The sequence below is a fragment of the Canis lupus genome, chromosome 10 (assembly GCF_003254725.2).
Source record: "Canis lupus dingo isolate Sandy chromosome 10, ASM325472v2, whole genome shotgun sequence".
NCBI lineage: Eukaryota > Metazoa > Chordata > Mammalia > Carnivora > Canidae > Canis > Canis lupus.
The window spans coordinates 15,901,217-15,919,301 of record NC_064252.1 but is presented as its reverse complement, the minus strand read 5'-3'; the positions used below and the strand labels follow the sequence as shown (position 1 = coordinate 15,919,301).

Sequence of the window (18,085 nt, the reverse complement as noted above, 5' to 3'; positions counted from 1 at the left end):
ACAAACTTAGTTTTGCAGATAGGGCAGTTAGTACTTAGGTTAAGCAACTTGCTTACGGTTAACAATCGGTAAGAGGCCAGGCTTGTTTCCTAGCCTGGATTCTCTGATTTTAGAACCAGCAAACGCCCCTTTTGCCTCACCCCTTGAAGACGTGCCAAACTAAGGGGACAGTCAAGAAGTTTTAAGAATTCAGAAATCTGCCAAGATTGGAGGCGAGATGGCTTTAGGGTAGATCGACCTCTTTTGGGTCTCATTTTTTTTCAAGGAGCATTTTAGGGACTTAAGCACTATCCATTTGTGGAAATACATTGCCTTTCTCCTTCAAATTTATGATCTATGTCCTCCAAGAATTCAGATCAATATGATGACCAAGTGATTTATCTCCCTATGTCTTACTCACTTATAACTGCCACTTTGAGAGACGCTTACCTCGTACCACCTTCCTGATATAGCCTGGACACCCTGGGGTGCAGATACTGCCAATGATTGCCTAAAATATCTTTAAGTGGATAAATATCTTTATCTTTAAAAAATTGTCTAAAATATCTTTAAAATAGTGTAAACCTATATAGGTTCTGTCGGGGCCAGCGAGCAACCAGGAGCCCGGGGCCTGGAGTGGCCATCGAGGCCCAGGTGGCTCTTCTCATGCTTTGACCTGGTTGCAGGCAGCCGGGTTCTTTGGCTCCGTGTTTCCCAGATGGGTTTGCTCCTCGTCTGGTTGTGGGGAGCTGACTCCGCTTGATCTCCTCAACCCCGAGGGAGGGCGGAGGGAGGAAGCTGGCCTTGCAAGCAGCCAGTCCCTGCCGCTCCTGCTTCCTCGTGCCAGCTAGGGAGGTGAAGTACAGTCCCCGGTGGTGGCCTGCTGGTCATCAACATGCAAGCCACGTGCAAGCTCGGCTTCCTTTACCTCCCTCGGAGGTAGCACCCACTGAGGCATGCTGGTGTTGGTGCAGAGCGAGCCCTGAGCGGCTCCCTGCTGCAAGCCAGGCTCAAACACCAAGAGACTTCAACCACAGACCCGCACCCTGAAGACCCTCACAATACAACGGGGGGGATGCCGAGGACACGCAACACATGCACACACCTACCTACAGGTGCATACGGTGGGACATGTGAACAGAGGTGCATCTGTGCCGTATTTACTCTCAACTCCCGCGGTCAGTGAGGCCTTTTCTGACTTCCCCAGGAGGCGACACAGGCTCAGCCCCGTGCATTACATGGCTGGCTCCACCGGTCCCATTCTGCAAACTTCACATCCGTGTCCAAGCTAAATCTACGGTCTCCAAATATCCATTATCTAAAAATAATTCATATTTTCTGCTAACCTCTTATGACCATGATCTCTTTGATACATTGAAGCCTGAATCCTTTTTTTCTTTTTTTTTTAAAGATTTTATTTATTTATTCATGAGAGATACAGAGAGAGAGAGAGAGAGAGGCAGAGACACAGGCAGAGGGAGAAGCAGGCTCCATGCAGGGAGCCCGACGTGCGACTCGACCTCGCGACCTGGGGTCATGCCCTGAGCTCAAGGCAGATGCTCAACTGCTGAACCCCCCAGGCTGCCCCAATCCTTTCTCTTTAAGAAGCTGTAAACTGGTCCAGAACTTAGAAATCCTAAGAAAACCCTCTTCTTCCTTTCTCTGTCCCGTCCGAGTTAAGATCAGGTATTTTTAATGCTCAGTGATGTCAGGTGCCGGGGGACATTTTTCCCAAGTCCAAATCTAGGGCATACACACTCCGGCCATGAGACAGTGATTTTTAATGTGGTGCTGAGCTCAGGAAATGCAGGACTACGTGGGTGGTCTGACCATGTCTTCAGAGCTGGTTTGTTTGGATCAAGGAATTCATGGGATGGAGTGAGGAAACGGGCCCTCTGATGGCAAGGTTATACTTTTTGCAAAGACTTCAGTCACCCAGAGGATCTGGATCACCCTCTGAACCATTGGCGATGATAGACCGTGTTTCCCGTGAGCGGAGATGGTGACACTCCCCCTGGGTGTGAACCCGGGCTGCTCCCTCCTGGGTGCTTTCTTCAGCCCCCCTTCCTTTCCATGAACTTCCAGAAAGCTGTGTTCTTTAGCCTCTTCCCATATTCATAGGGAGAAGGAGAAAAGATTCAACACATAGCTCAGCCCTGACATTTCCACTCCAGGAATAGAAAACCAGAACGCCAACTGGAGCCTATCCCAGTAATTTTATTTCACTTGACCTGGAATATTGATTTAAAAAGGAAGAAACCCTAAGGATTTGTGTGTATATTTGAGATCATGTCTTCAATATTTATTCATTCAATCATGATACGTCCTATACCACTTGTAGAGCCTCACACGTCATTGAGCTATCCAAAAATATTGAAAAATGTTGAAGTTCTGGAACAAAGCTCCATAGAATTTACTACATTTATATCCCGGTCTTTACTGCGTTGGTTTTTTTTTTTTTTTAAGTTTTTATTTAAATTCCAGTTAGTTAACATGCAGAGCAATGTTAGTTTCATGTGTACAGTATGGGAGTCCAACACTGGATACAACACCCGGAACTTCCCACACGCACCCCTTGGTCCCCATCACCTGTTTAACCCATTCCCCTCTTCTCCCTTCTGGTAATTCACTTTTTTCTCTATGATTAAGAGTCTATTTCCGGTTTGCCTCTTTCTCTCCCCTCACCCCGCCACCCCTTGCTCATTTGTTTTGTTTCTTAAATTCCACATGTTTTACATGCATGGGCTAGAGCTAGATAGCCACCCGGCACCAAGTCAAGTTACCTTTTAATGCTGCCCCAGCCTCCCCTCTTACGTTGACTGTCATCACTTCTCTTGGCTTACCCATTAACTTCTCATTCTCAATAATAACATGTTATTAAATAACCCACTTATTTGGGGTCTGCTCTTTCTTTCTTTTTTTTAGGGCCAGATCTTCCTTTCTCAGACCTTTTTTGTACTCATTTTAGATATAAGACTTTGAATCGCATGATCATTGACGTATTCACCTCTTGCCTATTTCTCACATTCAGTGGGTTGGTGGTATTGGTAAGTCCTTTCTCGTGAAATCTTGAGTGAGCACAGTAGGGCTGGTGTGAGACACTGAGAAGACCTGTTTTCATATAAGAAATCTGTGGCTTTCACGTCAGGACACTGACAATACCAGATAGAGCATGATACTCACTGGGAGTGTAATACGAATGACTTGGAAGAGGTCCCCGGCCTCCTGCCACCCTCCACCACACAAACCTCTTGGATGGGTTGGACACCATTGCTGTTTGAACTGTTCTGCCAGTTCAGTAATTTAAGTTTCGTAATAAGAACTCCCAAGATGGCTGTGCCATAAGTGAGAACAAAAATTAAGATTATTGAGATAGTTAGACTGGAGTCTGAATTACTGTTTTCACTTGTTTTCCTGGAACTCATAAAACTGTGCAGTGCAGTGTCACGGTGAAACCCCGAAAGGAGCACTTTAACCCATATGTTAAGCTTTCCAGTTCCCTCTAGGCCACATGTTGTTCAGTGAAATGATGTTTAAAAAAAAAAAAAGTAACCTACCAGGCACATAATTAGCAATTCATCGAACTTTTTTGCTTTGGAAAATATCCTTGTAAGACATGGACTCAGTAAAAGCACAGAGAAAAGATTGAAAAGTGCATATATAGAAATACACATAGAAAAGGAGTGAATATGGATCTTCCCATTGCGAAGATTATTCTCAGAAGAGATTTTTCTTCTTCCAGTTCACTCGTTCCACAGATAATCACTTACCACCTACAATGAGCAAGAGTTAGGTCTGTGGGCGTCGTGGTAAACAGAGTCACAGATCACATGGAGTTTAAACACTAGGTAATATTTGTGGTGTCAGTTAACATCATGATTCATGACTCAATACTGCATCTATAGCTCTTATCTATTTATCTAATTGAAGTCTATCTCCAGAAATATTTATCAACTGGATCTACTGTGATGCTTATTTGTTTTAGCTGATATACCCGTTTGTTTTGAATCGATTCGCAACTGACAATATTAATTAACCAGGTTGCCATGAAATAAGCATTTTTAGTAGAGAAATCGTTCATTGGATTACCACAATTATTCAGTCCCTATAATTTTGCCTTTGCTATTAGCTGCTTGATGTTATCTTCTATAGATTGTTACCACAATAATTGCTTCCTATTATTGAAGATCATCATTATTTTAAATTTTAATCATTGTTATTATGAACCTATTTGGAGTGTATGTTGAAAAGAAAGCCTCAGTAAATACATTTAAAAAAAATGGTTCAATATCCTAAAATCACTTATTGGAAAAACTCTGTTAACCTCTTTCAGGAATATATTTAAATATGTATTTTCGTGAGATGTATACATCTCTTAGATATTAACTCCATATACTTCAGCAGTTATTATGTCATGTTCACAAAGCATTGGTGCTGGTCACATTGCATATATTTGTCTTAAGGTGACAAAAATGAAAGTTAGAAACACCTGCCCATTCTACTTTTGGTGATAAATTATATAACAATTTTTATCTGGCCATGATATAGATCCATCAGAATAACATACATATGGGCATAACCCCAATATTTTGATATTATTCGATTTGTAATTAGATGTATCCTACATTTATATTTATATGTCCACATATATGTATATATATATACACACATATAGGCATATAAATATGTGATATATATGTGATATTTGTGAATATTTTAATACCCTATGTCACACTAGCTCCAAACCATATATTCAAAGAACCAAGTAAAAGCCATGACATTATCTCAGAAGAATCACTGTCATTGAGCAATATTCTTTGAGGCTTCATAGCACAAAAGTATTCCTCACTTTTTTTTTATTGTAGTTCAGAGATTAGCAGCTTTCTTTATTTTTTATTGATGTATAGCTGATATACAATGTTATATTCATTTTGGGTGTACAGCTGCCATTTTTGGAGTGACTGCGGCATTCACTAATGTGTTCTTGAGTTTGATATCCAAAATAAGAGGCGTCTCACCATCATTTTAATTCTTAGGATACAGATCTCTTTAATTCTATACATATGTAACATCCATTGAAGGGACTTGATCTACTTGAAAGAATATATTTCCTCATTCAGGCATTCATACGACCGCTTTTCGAGTTGGCCAACAGCAGTTCAATGCATCATTTATTCAGGTTACTTCCTCTAACTCTAAGAAATCCAAATCAATCCCAATTCTATCTCTTTAAAATCATTATTTTTAATAGTAGCTGTGCTTTTTTTTTTCCATCCTAAAGGATACCCATCGTGTACTGAGCCGAATGTAACTTTGATTTATCCTTTTGTACTCCCGTGGGTGTTCTATATGACATGTTCTAAACCAAAACGCTTGGAATTTCTGCTTCAAATACTTGTTAGTATCTTCCGGTCCTTCTGCCATTTTTCTCCCTTCGTCTTTCCTTCTTTGAAATACTTAATATTTTAACAACTTATCCATATAAAGTGTTCAGTTTATTTTTGCCAATTAATTGCAGACAATATTTAGTGGAACAAATGTATGCTCTGCCTTCATCAAATGATGGCTTATTCCAGCTTTTCCCTGTGTATTTTTGTGATCTTGAGCAAGTTACAGGGGTTTTGTTTCATTATGTGTACAATGGGAATAATAATCTCTGTTCCTTTGGGTTGTAGTGAAGATTAGTATTTTTCAAATGATTAGTTCCATTAAGATGCATAGTGGGTACTCAGTAGATGTTAATTCCCTTCTTTTTAATAATGCATGAGAACAATGATACCATAGTAAGCAAGGTGCAAAATTTGCTTATAGCTAACCGGTAAAAACTCACTAAGTACATAAGTGATATAAACACAGATATGTGCATAAAGAGAGTTTCTTATGACACAATAAGCCTCAAAAAAAGAGTCTATTAATTTTGTCAAAGACAATTTAGAAAGGCTCCATGGAAGAAGTCAATTTTGAGATAACCTCCAATAATGGGTAGGATTGGGCTAAGAAGAAGTAATTAAGGAATGTTGAGTTAGTGGGTTTTTCATTTTAGGTAGTGAGAACATCGAGAAGTGCTGAGAAAGTACAATAATTAAAAAAAAAAATACAGGGCAGCCCAGGAGGCTCAGAGGTTTGGTGCTGCCTTCAGCCCTGGGTGTGACCCCAGGGTCCCGGGATCGATTCCCACGTGGGGCTCCCTGCATGGAGCCTGCTTCTCCTTCTGCCTTGTCTCTGCCTCTCTATGTCTCTCATGAATAAATAATAAAATAAAAATCTTAATAAATAAATAAATAAATAAGAAAACAAGGAGCAAAAGTCTTAGTTTTAATTTACCTATCTTTTTTCCTTTTCGGGCACTCTTCATTCTTTTGCAAAAATCTGATATTTTATTTTATTTTATTTTATTTTATTTATTTTATTATTTTATTTTATTTCATTTTTTTCCCCAAGAGAGTGCACATGCTTGCATGAGCAGGGGGAGGGGTGGAGGGAGAGGGAGAGGATCTTAGGCTCCATGCTGGGCTTGGGCATGGTGGGGGGTGGTGGGGGGCTTGATCTGACCACCCTGAGATCATGACCTAAGCCAAAGTCAAGAGAACCAACTGAGCCACCAACTGAGCCACCCAGGCGCCTCGAGATTTGATTTTCTATGTGGAATGAGTTTCCTTCCAGCGAGGAGAGTCTGCTAGCAATGAACTTTCTCACCTTTTGTTTTTCTGAAAATTTCTTTATATCACCTTCATTTCTTAAAAATATTTTTGGGGATCCCTGGGTGGCGCAGCGGTTTGGCACCTGCCTTTGGCCCAGGGCGCGATCCTGGAGACCCGGGATCGAATCCCACGTCGGGCTCCCGGTGCATGGAGCCTGCTTAAGCACTCCCTCTGCCTGTGTCTCTGCCTCTCTCTCTCTCTCTCTCTCTGTGACTATCATAAATAAATTAAAAAAAAATATTTTTGCTAGATATTAGATTTTAATTTAACAGGCTGTATGAGAGTATAACTTATAGTCTATTTTCTTTGGGTTTTCCTTGTTTCTGAAAAGAAGTCAATAGAATTGCAATCCTTGTTCCTCTGGATGTAAAATTTTCATTATTTCTTCAAATATTTTCACTCTCCTTTCCTCTGTAATTCCAACTGTAGGTATTTTAGACTTTTAATATTGTGCCACATATCACCTAGGGCCTGTTCATTTTTTTTAAAGCTTTTTTCTCTATGTTTCAGTTTGGATAGTCATTTATTTTTTCTATACCATCTAATCTGATATTAAACCATCCAATATACTTCTTTTCAGATTTTGGACTTTTCATTTCTAGAGGTTCCATTTGGTTCTTTTCTTTTTTTTTTTTAAGGTTTTATTTATTTGAGAGACACAGAGAGAGCATGAATGAGAGGGATGGGCCGAGGGAGAGGGAGAAGCAGACTCCCCACCGAGCCCAACTCAGGACTCTATCCCAGGACCTCGGATCATGACCTGAGCTGAAGGCAGACGCTTAACTGACTGAGTCGCCCAGGCGCCCCTGATTCTTTCTAATATACTTTGCATCTCATTACATTTTTCTTTAAGTTCTTAAGTATATTTAAAATAGTCGTTCTTATTTTTGTTTTTGTTTTGTTTTAAGTCCTGTTCTGTTACTTCTATCAGCCTTGTCACTTCTGGATCTGGTTCTATTAATCTCCTGGTTATTGATCACATTTTTCTGATTTTTGGCATGTCTAGTATGGTTTTTGTGGATGCTGGATATTATAAATATTAAGTTGTCTAATGTTTGGATTTGGTTGTCTTTCTTTAAATATTTTGGGCACTTTGTTTTATTTTGCAATAATTTGTTACTTGTGGATCAACTTGCTGTTTTGAGGATTTTCATGTTTGTTCATTTGCATGCAGAATAGCTGAAACTCCTAACACCACATCCTTTTTCTAGAGTATGGCCTTCTTGGGTCTCTAATGAATGCTTGAATACTTGATAAAGTTCCTTCACTCTGGTTGATTGGATTTTGAGTATCTCTCTATCCTGTGAGAGCATTAGGAATTATAGTTTCCAACCCCATGATATTTCATTGCCGAGCTTTGATGAACTTAACCTTGGGTGGGCAGTTTAGTGTTTATCCAAAGACTCAATGCAACCCCTATTCAAATTTCTATAATGCTTTCCCTGTGTATTTCCCTCTTCTCCATTACATACTAATGGGGAAGTCATAATAATTGCCTCAGTCTCCCCAAATTTGATTCTCTCTCTCCTAATGTCAGTAAGAACACCATGCTCTGCTTGTTTCCCTCTGCCTTCATTGTGGTCTGGGAATATGTTTCTAGGCATAAAGACAGGATAATCGTAATGGTCGTCTCTCTTGTTTTTCTTACCTCATGGATCAGAGTCCTGAGTTGCGTTTTGTCCAGTGTCTGAAAAGAGTTGTTTCATGATTTTGTTCAGTTTTCTAGTTGTTAATGTCAAGGGCACAGTTTTATCATCATGTCTATAGTTGCAAGATCCTAGTTTTGTTTTGTTTTTTAATTTAATTTTGTTCCCATATTATTGTCTTTATCTATGTGGTTAGATGAAAAGAGTGAAACTTTTATTTCTCCTTGAAAGATTTATTATTTTAATGCAGATCAGACCTAAGTTTATACTATTGTTTTGGCATAAGATATTTTGGAGTCAAGATGTAATTTGATCTCTTCAATGCTATTAATGAGAAAACTATTGTACCCATTGCAACTGCTCCCCTGACTAAGAATAGTATTTATGTCCTGAACTTCAGGATACCACCTATGTGAAATTCATTATCTTGAAACCAAGAGTTGAATGGAGATTGCTGGGTCAGCAGAACTGGAAAATGTGAGCTATTTCTGTTATTTCACATTTGTCCTTACGATTACACGCCAATGGCTACGCTTTAAGTACCATAGTTTAAAGTTGGTGTATTTTGACTGAAACACATTTTTCTATTAATGGGCTTTGGAATTGGATGATTACAAAATCTTCCAGTTGGCCCAAAGAAGCCATTCTATAACACTAGACAAGGAAAAGAGAAATTCACCTTTGTTAGTCGCCTGAGGGGAATCATGTATTGACATATATTTCCTAGAAAGGTTATAAAAATTATGAAAGTCAACTAGAATGTATAATAAGTCAATGATAATTAAGTATACAAGGATAAAATGTTTTGGCAATTTTTAAAAATAGCTAATAAAAGTATTTGGGAATTTTTTTTATACTTTGCAGAAACAAATTATAAAGAACTTTTAAATGATACCATAATGAGTTTATATAAAATTTTATGTTAAAGGTGAAAGTTTAATCTACAGGTTGAATACACAGGTCCTTGTGTTAAACTGTCTCAGATAAAACTTAAACTCTTTCATTAATTTATTAGATTTTTTCCCAGTTTGAATATTAGTTTTATACTGGGATCTTTATTTTTGATGTAATCAAATATCTAAAAAAAGTCTACTATTTGGCCTCAATATTTAATACAAAGCAATTATTCTAAATTAATGAGTGAAGAGGTATAGATTGTTCTTCCAAGTAATGATAGCCTTTATGGGACGTTTCCACTTAGAATCTAAAGATTACCAAAATCAATAAATATAAAACAAAGAGTGACATTAAGTGTCACATCTCTTGTGGATGAGACTTTGTCAAATAGAAACTGTGCCAGGACTTTAAAGTTAGGGCTGGTTAAACTTTAAAGAAAAGCATTACATAATATAACATGGTTTTCTATTAATAGTGACAGTTTTAGGTTTGTTGGAAAATAAAACAGTTTCATAAAAAAAATCTGAGACTATTACCGGTGCTTAGAACTTAGTTTTTGGAGGAATTGCTTTTTGCATCCTTGTATTAGGTAACTGTATCATTTTTATTTTTGCAAGAATATTTAGAAGGTGGCCCTGAGTTAAGAGCCACTCTGTAAGCTTCAGAACAGCTATAATTTATAAGGAACTTGCCAAGCTTCATGTCTATGGCCTGGATCTGTCATAAAATAAGTGCATGACAAAATCTGACTGCTTCTGACACGTCCAGCATACATTTTAAGCAAAACAACCTCACTCAGTTTGTTCTGAATAAAGACCAAACCATCCTTAAATAATATAATGGGACATTTGCACGGTAAGAGTCAGGGACGGGCAGCAGGCCCTGGACCCCAATCCGAATATATTTAAGATTTGTCTTAGAAGAATTCCCATCATGAATAACTCTCTTGCTTAAGACCTTCCATAAATACACATGGCACTGGCCTCTCTGTGCTACACCCAGTGTGGAATTCGGCCTAAAATTCTTCAGCACGTAGCAGAAATATTTTAGTATGGAATTCTTGAAAAATGTTCTCTTCAAAATGAGCCCTTTGATCTTAGAGCAAAGGTGATTAATATTTTATGAATTTACATATAATTATAGTCAATCTCTACATACCTTCAGAAAATACTTTCTGCGTCTTTCTCCTAGACAGCCAGCCCCTTGAGGAAAAAGGATCATTTCTTATTTGTTTTAGAATTCTAGCATCCAGTAATGTCTGATAAAGGCTTCAGTGGTTTTAATAAATAAAAAATACATGAAGAAAAGTCTGAATCCTTTTGGTTGTAAGAACTGACGCTGTTTTCACCATGAGATGAGAGTCCAGGGATCACTATGGGATGATTATTGTTTTTTTGCTTTATCTGAAGCTTCCATAATAACTTTTCTTTGGAACCCTGATCAAAGATGATTCTATGCTGTTCTTGTAAGCTTGTTCTCTCAGCCTTCTGGAACCTCGCCCTATATTCTCAATCCTTCCCAAGTTTCCTCAAAGTGCCTCAGGCTTCCCTGGCCCCTCTGCACCATATGAAATTGAGGCTACTTGGCTTTCCTAACATCCAGTTGATACAGAAATAGTAGGTAAGGTGCTATTTTTCCAGCTCACATTTTAGATTTCCAGTTGATCACCCATCCATCTTCACCACCATGTGGTTAGAACCCTTATTCTAATTATCTATGGCGCTACTGTATCCCCCCTTGGATTATCATTGATTGTTACCACACCACCCATACCTGCCTCTCATCCTTCCTAGACCTGATGTCATCTCTGACTTCAATGTCATTTTGTACGTCCCATCAAATTTCCTCAACTCCCTCAAATACAGTGAATTCCACCTCAATTTTACTTCAAGTAACCACACCATGGACACACTATAAACCTGTCAAAGCATTTAGAACAATCCAATAGCCTCTTGCTATATTTGAATATTTGAATAAAAATACATCTTCTTACAATAGGCTGACAAGATCCTGCTTGATTGCATCCCTTCCTAACTTTTTGATTTCACTCCCGTGCCTCCTCGCCGCCTCCCCCCCCCCCCCCCCCCCCCGGCCTTGTTTGTCATGCTTCTAGACTCTCATGTTGTGTTTCTAACTCCTCGGGACAGAAAATTCACTCTTATCTCAGAACCTTTTGTAATTGTTTTTCCATCAAGCTGGAAGACCTTCCAGTTAGATTTTAACACAACTACTTTCCTTTCATCGCTAAAATCTCAACTGAAGTCCTCTCTCATTATATGTCTCTAAAGAAAGTGGACTTCCCCTTCCAAACCTCACTGTCCCTGCTTATCCTCTACCCTACTCTATCCTCTATTCTAGTTTCTTCACGTAATTAATATCTGAAAAAAATATACTCTCAGTGTTCATATCTTTCTCTTCTCTCCTCAGGATGAAGAACTTTTCTGCCTTGTTCATTGCTAAATTCTCAGTGCTTTGAAGACTTTCAGTATAGACATGTTGAACAGCTGACAGATACACGCATTACGAGTTAACCTCCTCAAGAATAGCAATCCTGTATCACTCAGGACCCTCTGAAGTCTCGGGCACATGTGGACGATGACACATATTGGTTGGAAGAATAAATCTTCAAATGAAGGAAAGCAAATGGCAAATAAACACATAAAATGTAAACCTTTAGTGAAATAAATATAGCTTAAAAATGTTGGATGGAAGAATTAAAATGAAAATATCCCGTACTCTTCCAAAGTTATGTATAAAAACCTAAAAATGTTAATCCTATGTATCCTGCTTCTAGGAGTTATTTTTAGTATGCAAAGATTTGTGTCTAAATGTTCATTAAAATGCTGTTTGGTAAAAAAAAAAAAAATGCTGTTTGGTATAGTAATCGGAAACAACCCCTGTGTCAACAACAGGAAGTTGGTTAATGCATTTGTTAGATGGAATGATAAGAGTCATTTCAAGTAACTGAACTATATACATGAAGATATTTTTTCTTGTCTAGAAGTGGGAGAAAGATTCTTTTTTTTCTTTTTCTTTTTTTTTTAGATTCTTATTTATCCTGTTAAATATATTCTATTCAACAAGATCTTATTTTTAGTTCAAATAAAAATCCTACCTCTTTACACTGAGAAAGCTTTCCCTAAGCTTCTGGTAGCCTGTGTTTCTGTGTTAGGAGGCACAGGAAGAGATATTATACATTCTCATAATAAAGAATCTAGGAAAATAGAGTTTTAAAGATATTTGGACATATGAAACATTTAAATTATAACAACCAAATCAACCTCTAAAAATATAGCGGACCTATCATGGGATTTTGATAAAGCAGCAATAATATACTCACTATAGACCATGAAAGGATAAAGATGCGTATGTAGGGTGAAGATGGGAGACGAGAGCAGAACTAAATTAAGATCCATTGTCCTCACAGGAAATAATCAGCAATTCTGCTGATTACCGGTCCACAGTATCCTATGCAGCTGCACTTTTCTTCCTCCATGTTTTCTAATTGTGAAAGTCTAGTTCTAAAGAGGTTTCTGCAGATTTAGTCAAGCATTTGTTTCTAAAAAGGAAGTCTTTGCTACGGCAGAGATCTCCCTTTGAGGTGTTGGTGTACAAGCATCGAAAGGAACACCTTTCTACCCAAGGAAAAGCTCAAGGATTTTGAAGATAATACTTGTTAAACTATGGATCTGAATACCCATTACTTTATGGGTATGTTTAACTGCTCACCTGGGACAGGTGAACTAAGGCGAACCAAGCCTGTGGGCCAAATCCAGCTGGATCACCACTTGCTTTTGTAAACAAGGTGGTTTTTAAAAAAATTTTTTTGTAAATAAGGTTTTATTGTAACACTGCTACACCCATTCATCTAGATATTTTCTGCTGTTAACTATGGTTTAATTCAGTACTTGCATCAGAGACCATATGCCCCACAGAGCCTAAAATATTTACCATCTGGTCCTATAAAGAAAAAGGTTCATAGACCCCTGGGCCAGAGCATTCTTTTGATATATATTTTAAATTAACTTAACAAAGGAATTGTTTAAGACATTTTCCATGGTATATGATTGTTATTAATCACTTGACACCGTAATAAAATGTAAGAGGGTTTTATTAGCAAAACTTTCCTTTGTAAGTAGAAAACAGTGAATTAAATCCTCATGTCTCCCAAATGCAGTTTCTTCTATTTGTACTAATATTTTAATATGCTATTGAATATGATCACCTCCATTAGACATTCTCAATGAATATCCTACTGACGTGGAATTCTGGAATTTCAACTAACGTCATGTCTTATTTGGAAACAGGTTATAGCTACTTTATATGAGTGTTGTTAACACTAAAACCCTATGGGCTACATTCATGAAAATAAATATTTGGGCCTTAGTTTTTCCATAAGGTTACATATTAAATATCTTTGTTAATTCAATTTGTGAATAGGTCATTTAGTTATTTTACTTAGTTGAGTAAAGATTTTCATCATTTTGGACATTTTTAATCAGGTTATGATTTTTACCCTTAGATAAAATTGCTTCTGAAAGGAACCTAGAAAAGCATTTTAAACATTATGAAATAAGTCTGGATAAAAGCAAATGGAAAAATGCTTAATGCAGAACTGGACTATTTTTCCCTAAATATGTAGGTTTGACCTCATTCAGAGAACATTCCTTAGTAACCACATCCCCCCAACACACACACACCACACAACAGTTCAGCAAAATAAGTGCCATAACTTTCTGAGGCAATTAAGTAGGAAACACTGGTCATTATAGGCCAGAGTTTATAAATGGTTCTTAGTCTTAGGAAACCTCTAGCTGATCCATAATAGAACTATATTAACTCGAAGAATGCAAGATTAAAGAAAAAGCCTGTAGGAACCCATCAATCCAACTTCCAACCAATGTTGAAATTGCTTCACACATCTGCCTGATAAGGAACCAAATGCTGCTGTCACTTCTAGTAACAGAAAACTCAACTACCTTCCAGAAAACATTCATTTTCTTGGTTACTGTATTTGGCACCTGGTTAACACTGGTTGCTTATATAAAGCTGGTTGGTAATTGAAGAACTCTTTGTAAGCCAGTTTTTTTTACGTTCTTAGGATTAACTGTCTCAGACACCACATTAATAGATGGCACATATTATCTCCTCAAATTTTTACAATCTTATAAAATTATTATTCTCTTTTTATTGATTAAATAAACCCAGGGCATTGTACATATGTGGAACTTAATTACCCTTTTTTCTTTTTTTTTTTTTTTTGCCATAGATTCTTTCTATCCCAAAAGATATATAAAAATATATCTTAATTCCCTCTCTCTCTCCCTCTTTCTCTCTCTCTCTCATTTTCCAAATCCTAGTCATCCTTTGAGGCTCAGAATTCAAGTCTCTGTACTCTTGAAAAATCATGTTATGCGCATTAATCCTTCCTTTCTTGAACTCCTTGAGACCTTACGGTGCACTAAACAATTCAGCACCAAATCACAAATTTTCCTACATTTTCTAATTGCTTCATGTATTAGTCTACTTTTTCCAAACATTTGGCTTACTAATATCTTATTTCATTCTACTATTGCTTTCAAAGCATTTTGTGATTTGGTAGAGCTTTTGTCTGAATTTTAAGAACATGTATTTCAGGGATCCCTGGGTGGCGCAGCAGTTTGGCGTCTGCCTTTGGCCCAGGGCGCGATCCTGGAGATCCGGGATCGAATCCCACATCAGGCTCCCGGTGCATGGAGCCTGCTTCTCCCTCTGCCTGTGTCTCTGCCCCTCTCTCTCTCACTGTGTGCCTATCATGAATAAATAAAAATTAAAAAACAAACAAGAAAACATGTATTTCAAATGGTTTCAGCTATCAACTGAAGAGCTGCCCATGGTTTAATCTCCCTATGTTGCAATACCTATGTTTACACATCCTTGTTTTTCATTTTTGTTTTCAGTCATATAATTGGTCTTCCTCTTGCTTTTCAGGGATCAGTTATACAGGAACACACCATTTTTCTTCTTGGTGCTAGGCAGAGGGTACCATGGCCGAGTTATTTTTTATATTGCCAAGAGCAACTGATTGGTACAATGTGAAAAAGAGACACTTTCTTTGTCCTAGTAAATCGAGATGACATTTAATAATCAATCATAGTATTATATTTGTGACATCTCGTGGTCACAGAAGATAGTTCATATGTTTATCTCGTGGTTATAACTGGTTGTGGCTTAACTTTCAGAGAAAAGCAAATCAAAACGACAATGAGATATCACCTCATACCTACTATTGGAAAAAACAAAAGCTAACAAGTGCTGGTGAAGATGTAGAAAAATTGGAACCGTTGTGCACTGTTGGTGGGAATGTAGTGCAGCCACTATGGAGTATCGTGCAGAGCTTCCTCAAGAAAATAAAAAATAGAGCTATCACATGATTCAGCAATCCTCCCAGATATTTATCCAAAAGAATTGGTATCAGGATCTCAGAGAGAAATCTGCACTGTCTTGTTCTTTGCAGCAGCATGCACAGCAGCTAAGATGTGGAAACAGCCTAAATGTCTACTGACAGATGATGAATGGGTAAAGAAAACGTGGTGTATACATACAATGAGATATTTATCATTCAATTTCACTTATGTGAGGAGTGTGAGATAAATAGATGATAGGAGAGAATAGAATGGGGTTGACAGAGGTGGGCTGGGGGGATTGGGGAGCTGCTCTTCAGTGGGTTTCGAGGTACAGTCACGCAGGGTGAGCGCGTCCTGGAGATCCTACAGTGCTGATGCTTACACATAGGTGTTGTGCACTCGGAAACGTAAGATCCTGTGCTAACTGCTCCAAATGACTATATTGATCACGTTGACCTTGGCAGTGGTATTACGGGGATACGCCTATGTCTAAACTCATCAGAATGGATGCATTAAATATGTGCAATGTTTAAATATTTGGTATTGGAATATTTAAATATTTCAGAAAGCCGAAAAAAGAAGGTATGGATGAGTTCGTTGTTTAGGGTCACGGATACTTCTGTCTTTGAACCCTCAATCTTAGCAGCTCTGCAGTATTTGACTAGCTTATCTAAAGGCGAGTGAGCAGTGGGAATGAAGGGATCCTTAGAGGCACATTTTTCACTTATGAAAACTGACGAAGACAGACTCAGCTAAAATAAGTCCTTTCGGACTCAACGGAAAAGCTACTAGGTACAGTTGACCTGGTTTCTAAAAATTTGGATTTAAATAAAAAACCCTTTGATTATGTGCAATCCTGTTTGTATTTCAGACTCATATTCTTTTTTTTTTAATATTCTAGTAACTATAACACAAACCACTTGAAGGCTCTTGGCAATTCCTTCTGCATTCACCATCTTGTTTCTGGAGAACTAACTAGGTTTCTGTTAAAAAAAAAAAGAAGGCCTTCATACAAATTATTTTAGAAATTTACTAGAGAGGAAGTTTGTTTAAATTCTATATAGCGCCTAGCAATTAGTGAATTGTGAATGTTTCGTAGAATTAGAGGGAACACATGTCTAGTAGTGGAAGGGGCTTCCTCATGATGTTATTGACCTGTTGTCATCCGACCTCTGACAACACCATGTTCAATTTCATATCTTCTAAATTTTAATTTAAAATACAAATTAAAGGGATTGCGTCGATATTGCTAATTTTCAATAGGACAAGCTTTTTGTTTTCTTTTTAAAAGGTTTTATTTATTTATTTGTGAGAGACACAGAGAGAGAGGCAGAGACACAGATGAGGGAGAGGCAGGCTTCCTGAAGGAAGCCCGACGTGGGACTCGATCCCAGGACCCCGGGGTCCCACCCTGGGCCAGAGGGAGCCACTCAACCACTGAGCCCCTTGGGCGTCCCAAGGACAAAGGTTCTGACAGATACTACAAGTGGAAAACTTCTACACTATTAGTCCACTTCCATTGTTTAGCCTTGTCAATTTCATTTTCATGTTCTTTCTGCTTTACCTAAAATTTTCTATTTTCTGCTTCATCCTGAAGTGTTTTTTTCTGGTGATGAAAGGCAGTGAACACACACTAAGTATACTCTTGAAATACAAAAACATGGTTATTTTAATGGCTCTTTCATGGCTTGGAAGTAAATGATGTATGTTATTCCTAAAATCTATATCTTATAATTAAGTTTTTCAATAAAAAGTAAGAAATTGTTAACGGAGTTCTATTATGATTCAAAACATACCTATTAAACGTATAAGATAACAGGAATTTCACTGGACGGTTACGTTCTTTTTAGGCAATTCCTCTTTAGTTATGAGTTACACAAGCCAATAGGAGTCCACACTATGAATTTGAAAGTAAAAAGCAAGGAAGAAGTTCAGAATTATTTACATATGTTGAGATTATCTATTTGTAAAACTGAATACATGCTGGAGGAAGATTACTACAATTTTTCAATATTGATCCAGTGGAAATTGTAGGGCTTCAACTTGCACCTATGAAACTATGTTCCTTGTCATCAAGAAATTTGTTAGTTTCCGTAAAGTGATGCAGTATCTAGATTACTGTTATTCATGTCTTATTGCCATTTACCAAAAAATAAAAAACCTTAGGAGTTTAACCAATTAGTTACCGAGTACTTACAATGTAGAAAGTACCATAAATACTGTAAATCTGAAATAAAATGAATTATAGGAATTCCATTCTTTAAATCTAGGTACTAATGTGCAAAAAAGTTTGTAGTCGTATACACCCCAAATCACTCTAATATAAGACAGTGATAAAGGAAAAAAGAACTCTCCATAAACCAATACAGTGTATGAGACTGAACAACTATCAGAACCTGGGTATTTTCACAAGTTCCTTGTGTCTTGCCCCTATTAAAGGATAGTAGACTTGCTAGCTTCTCGGTGTCCCCAAATA

General features: G+C 37.7%; 1 protein-coding gene across 1 annotated transcript in view; it reads left to right on the top strand.

Annotated features, from left to right (window-relative positions):
• KCNC2 (potassium voltage-gated channel subfamily C member 2) overlaps positions 1-13,652 on the top strand; it is a 225,201-nt gene extending 211,549 nt beyond the window's left edge. The window contains exon 5 of the mRNA XM_049115177.1: positions 11,651-13,652. Coding sequence (XP_048971134.1) covers positions 11,651-11,655 — 5 coding nt within the window. The 3' untranslated portion in view covers positions 11,656-13,652. The remainder of the gene's footprint in view (positions 1-11,650) is intronic.
• The last annotated feature ends 4,433 nt before the right edge of the window (positions 13,653-18,085 follow it).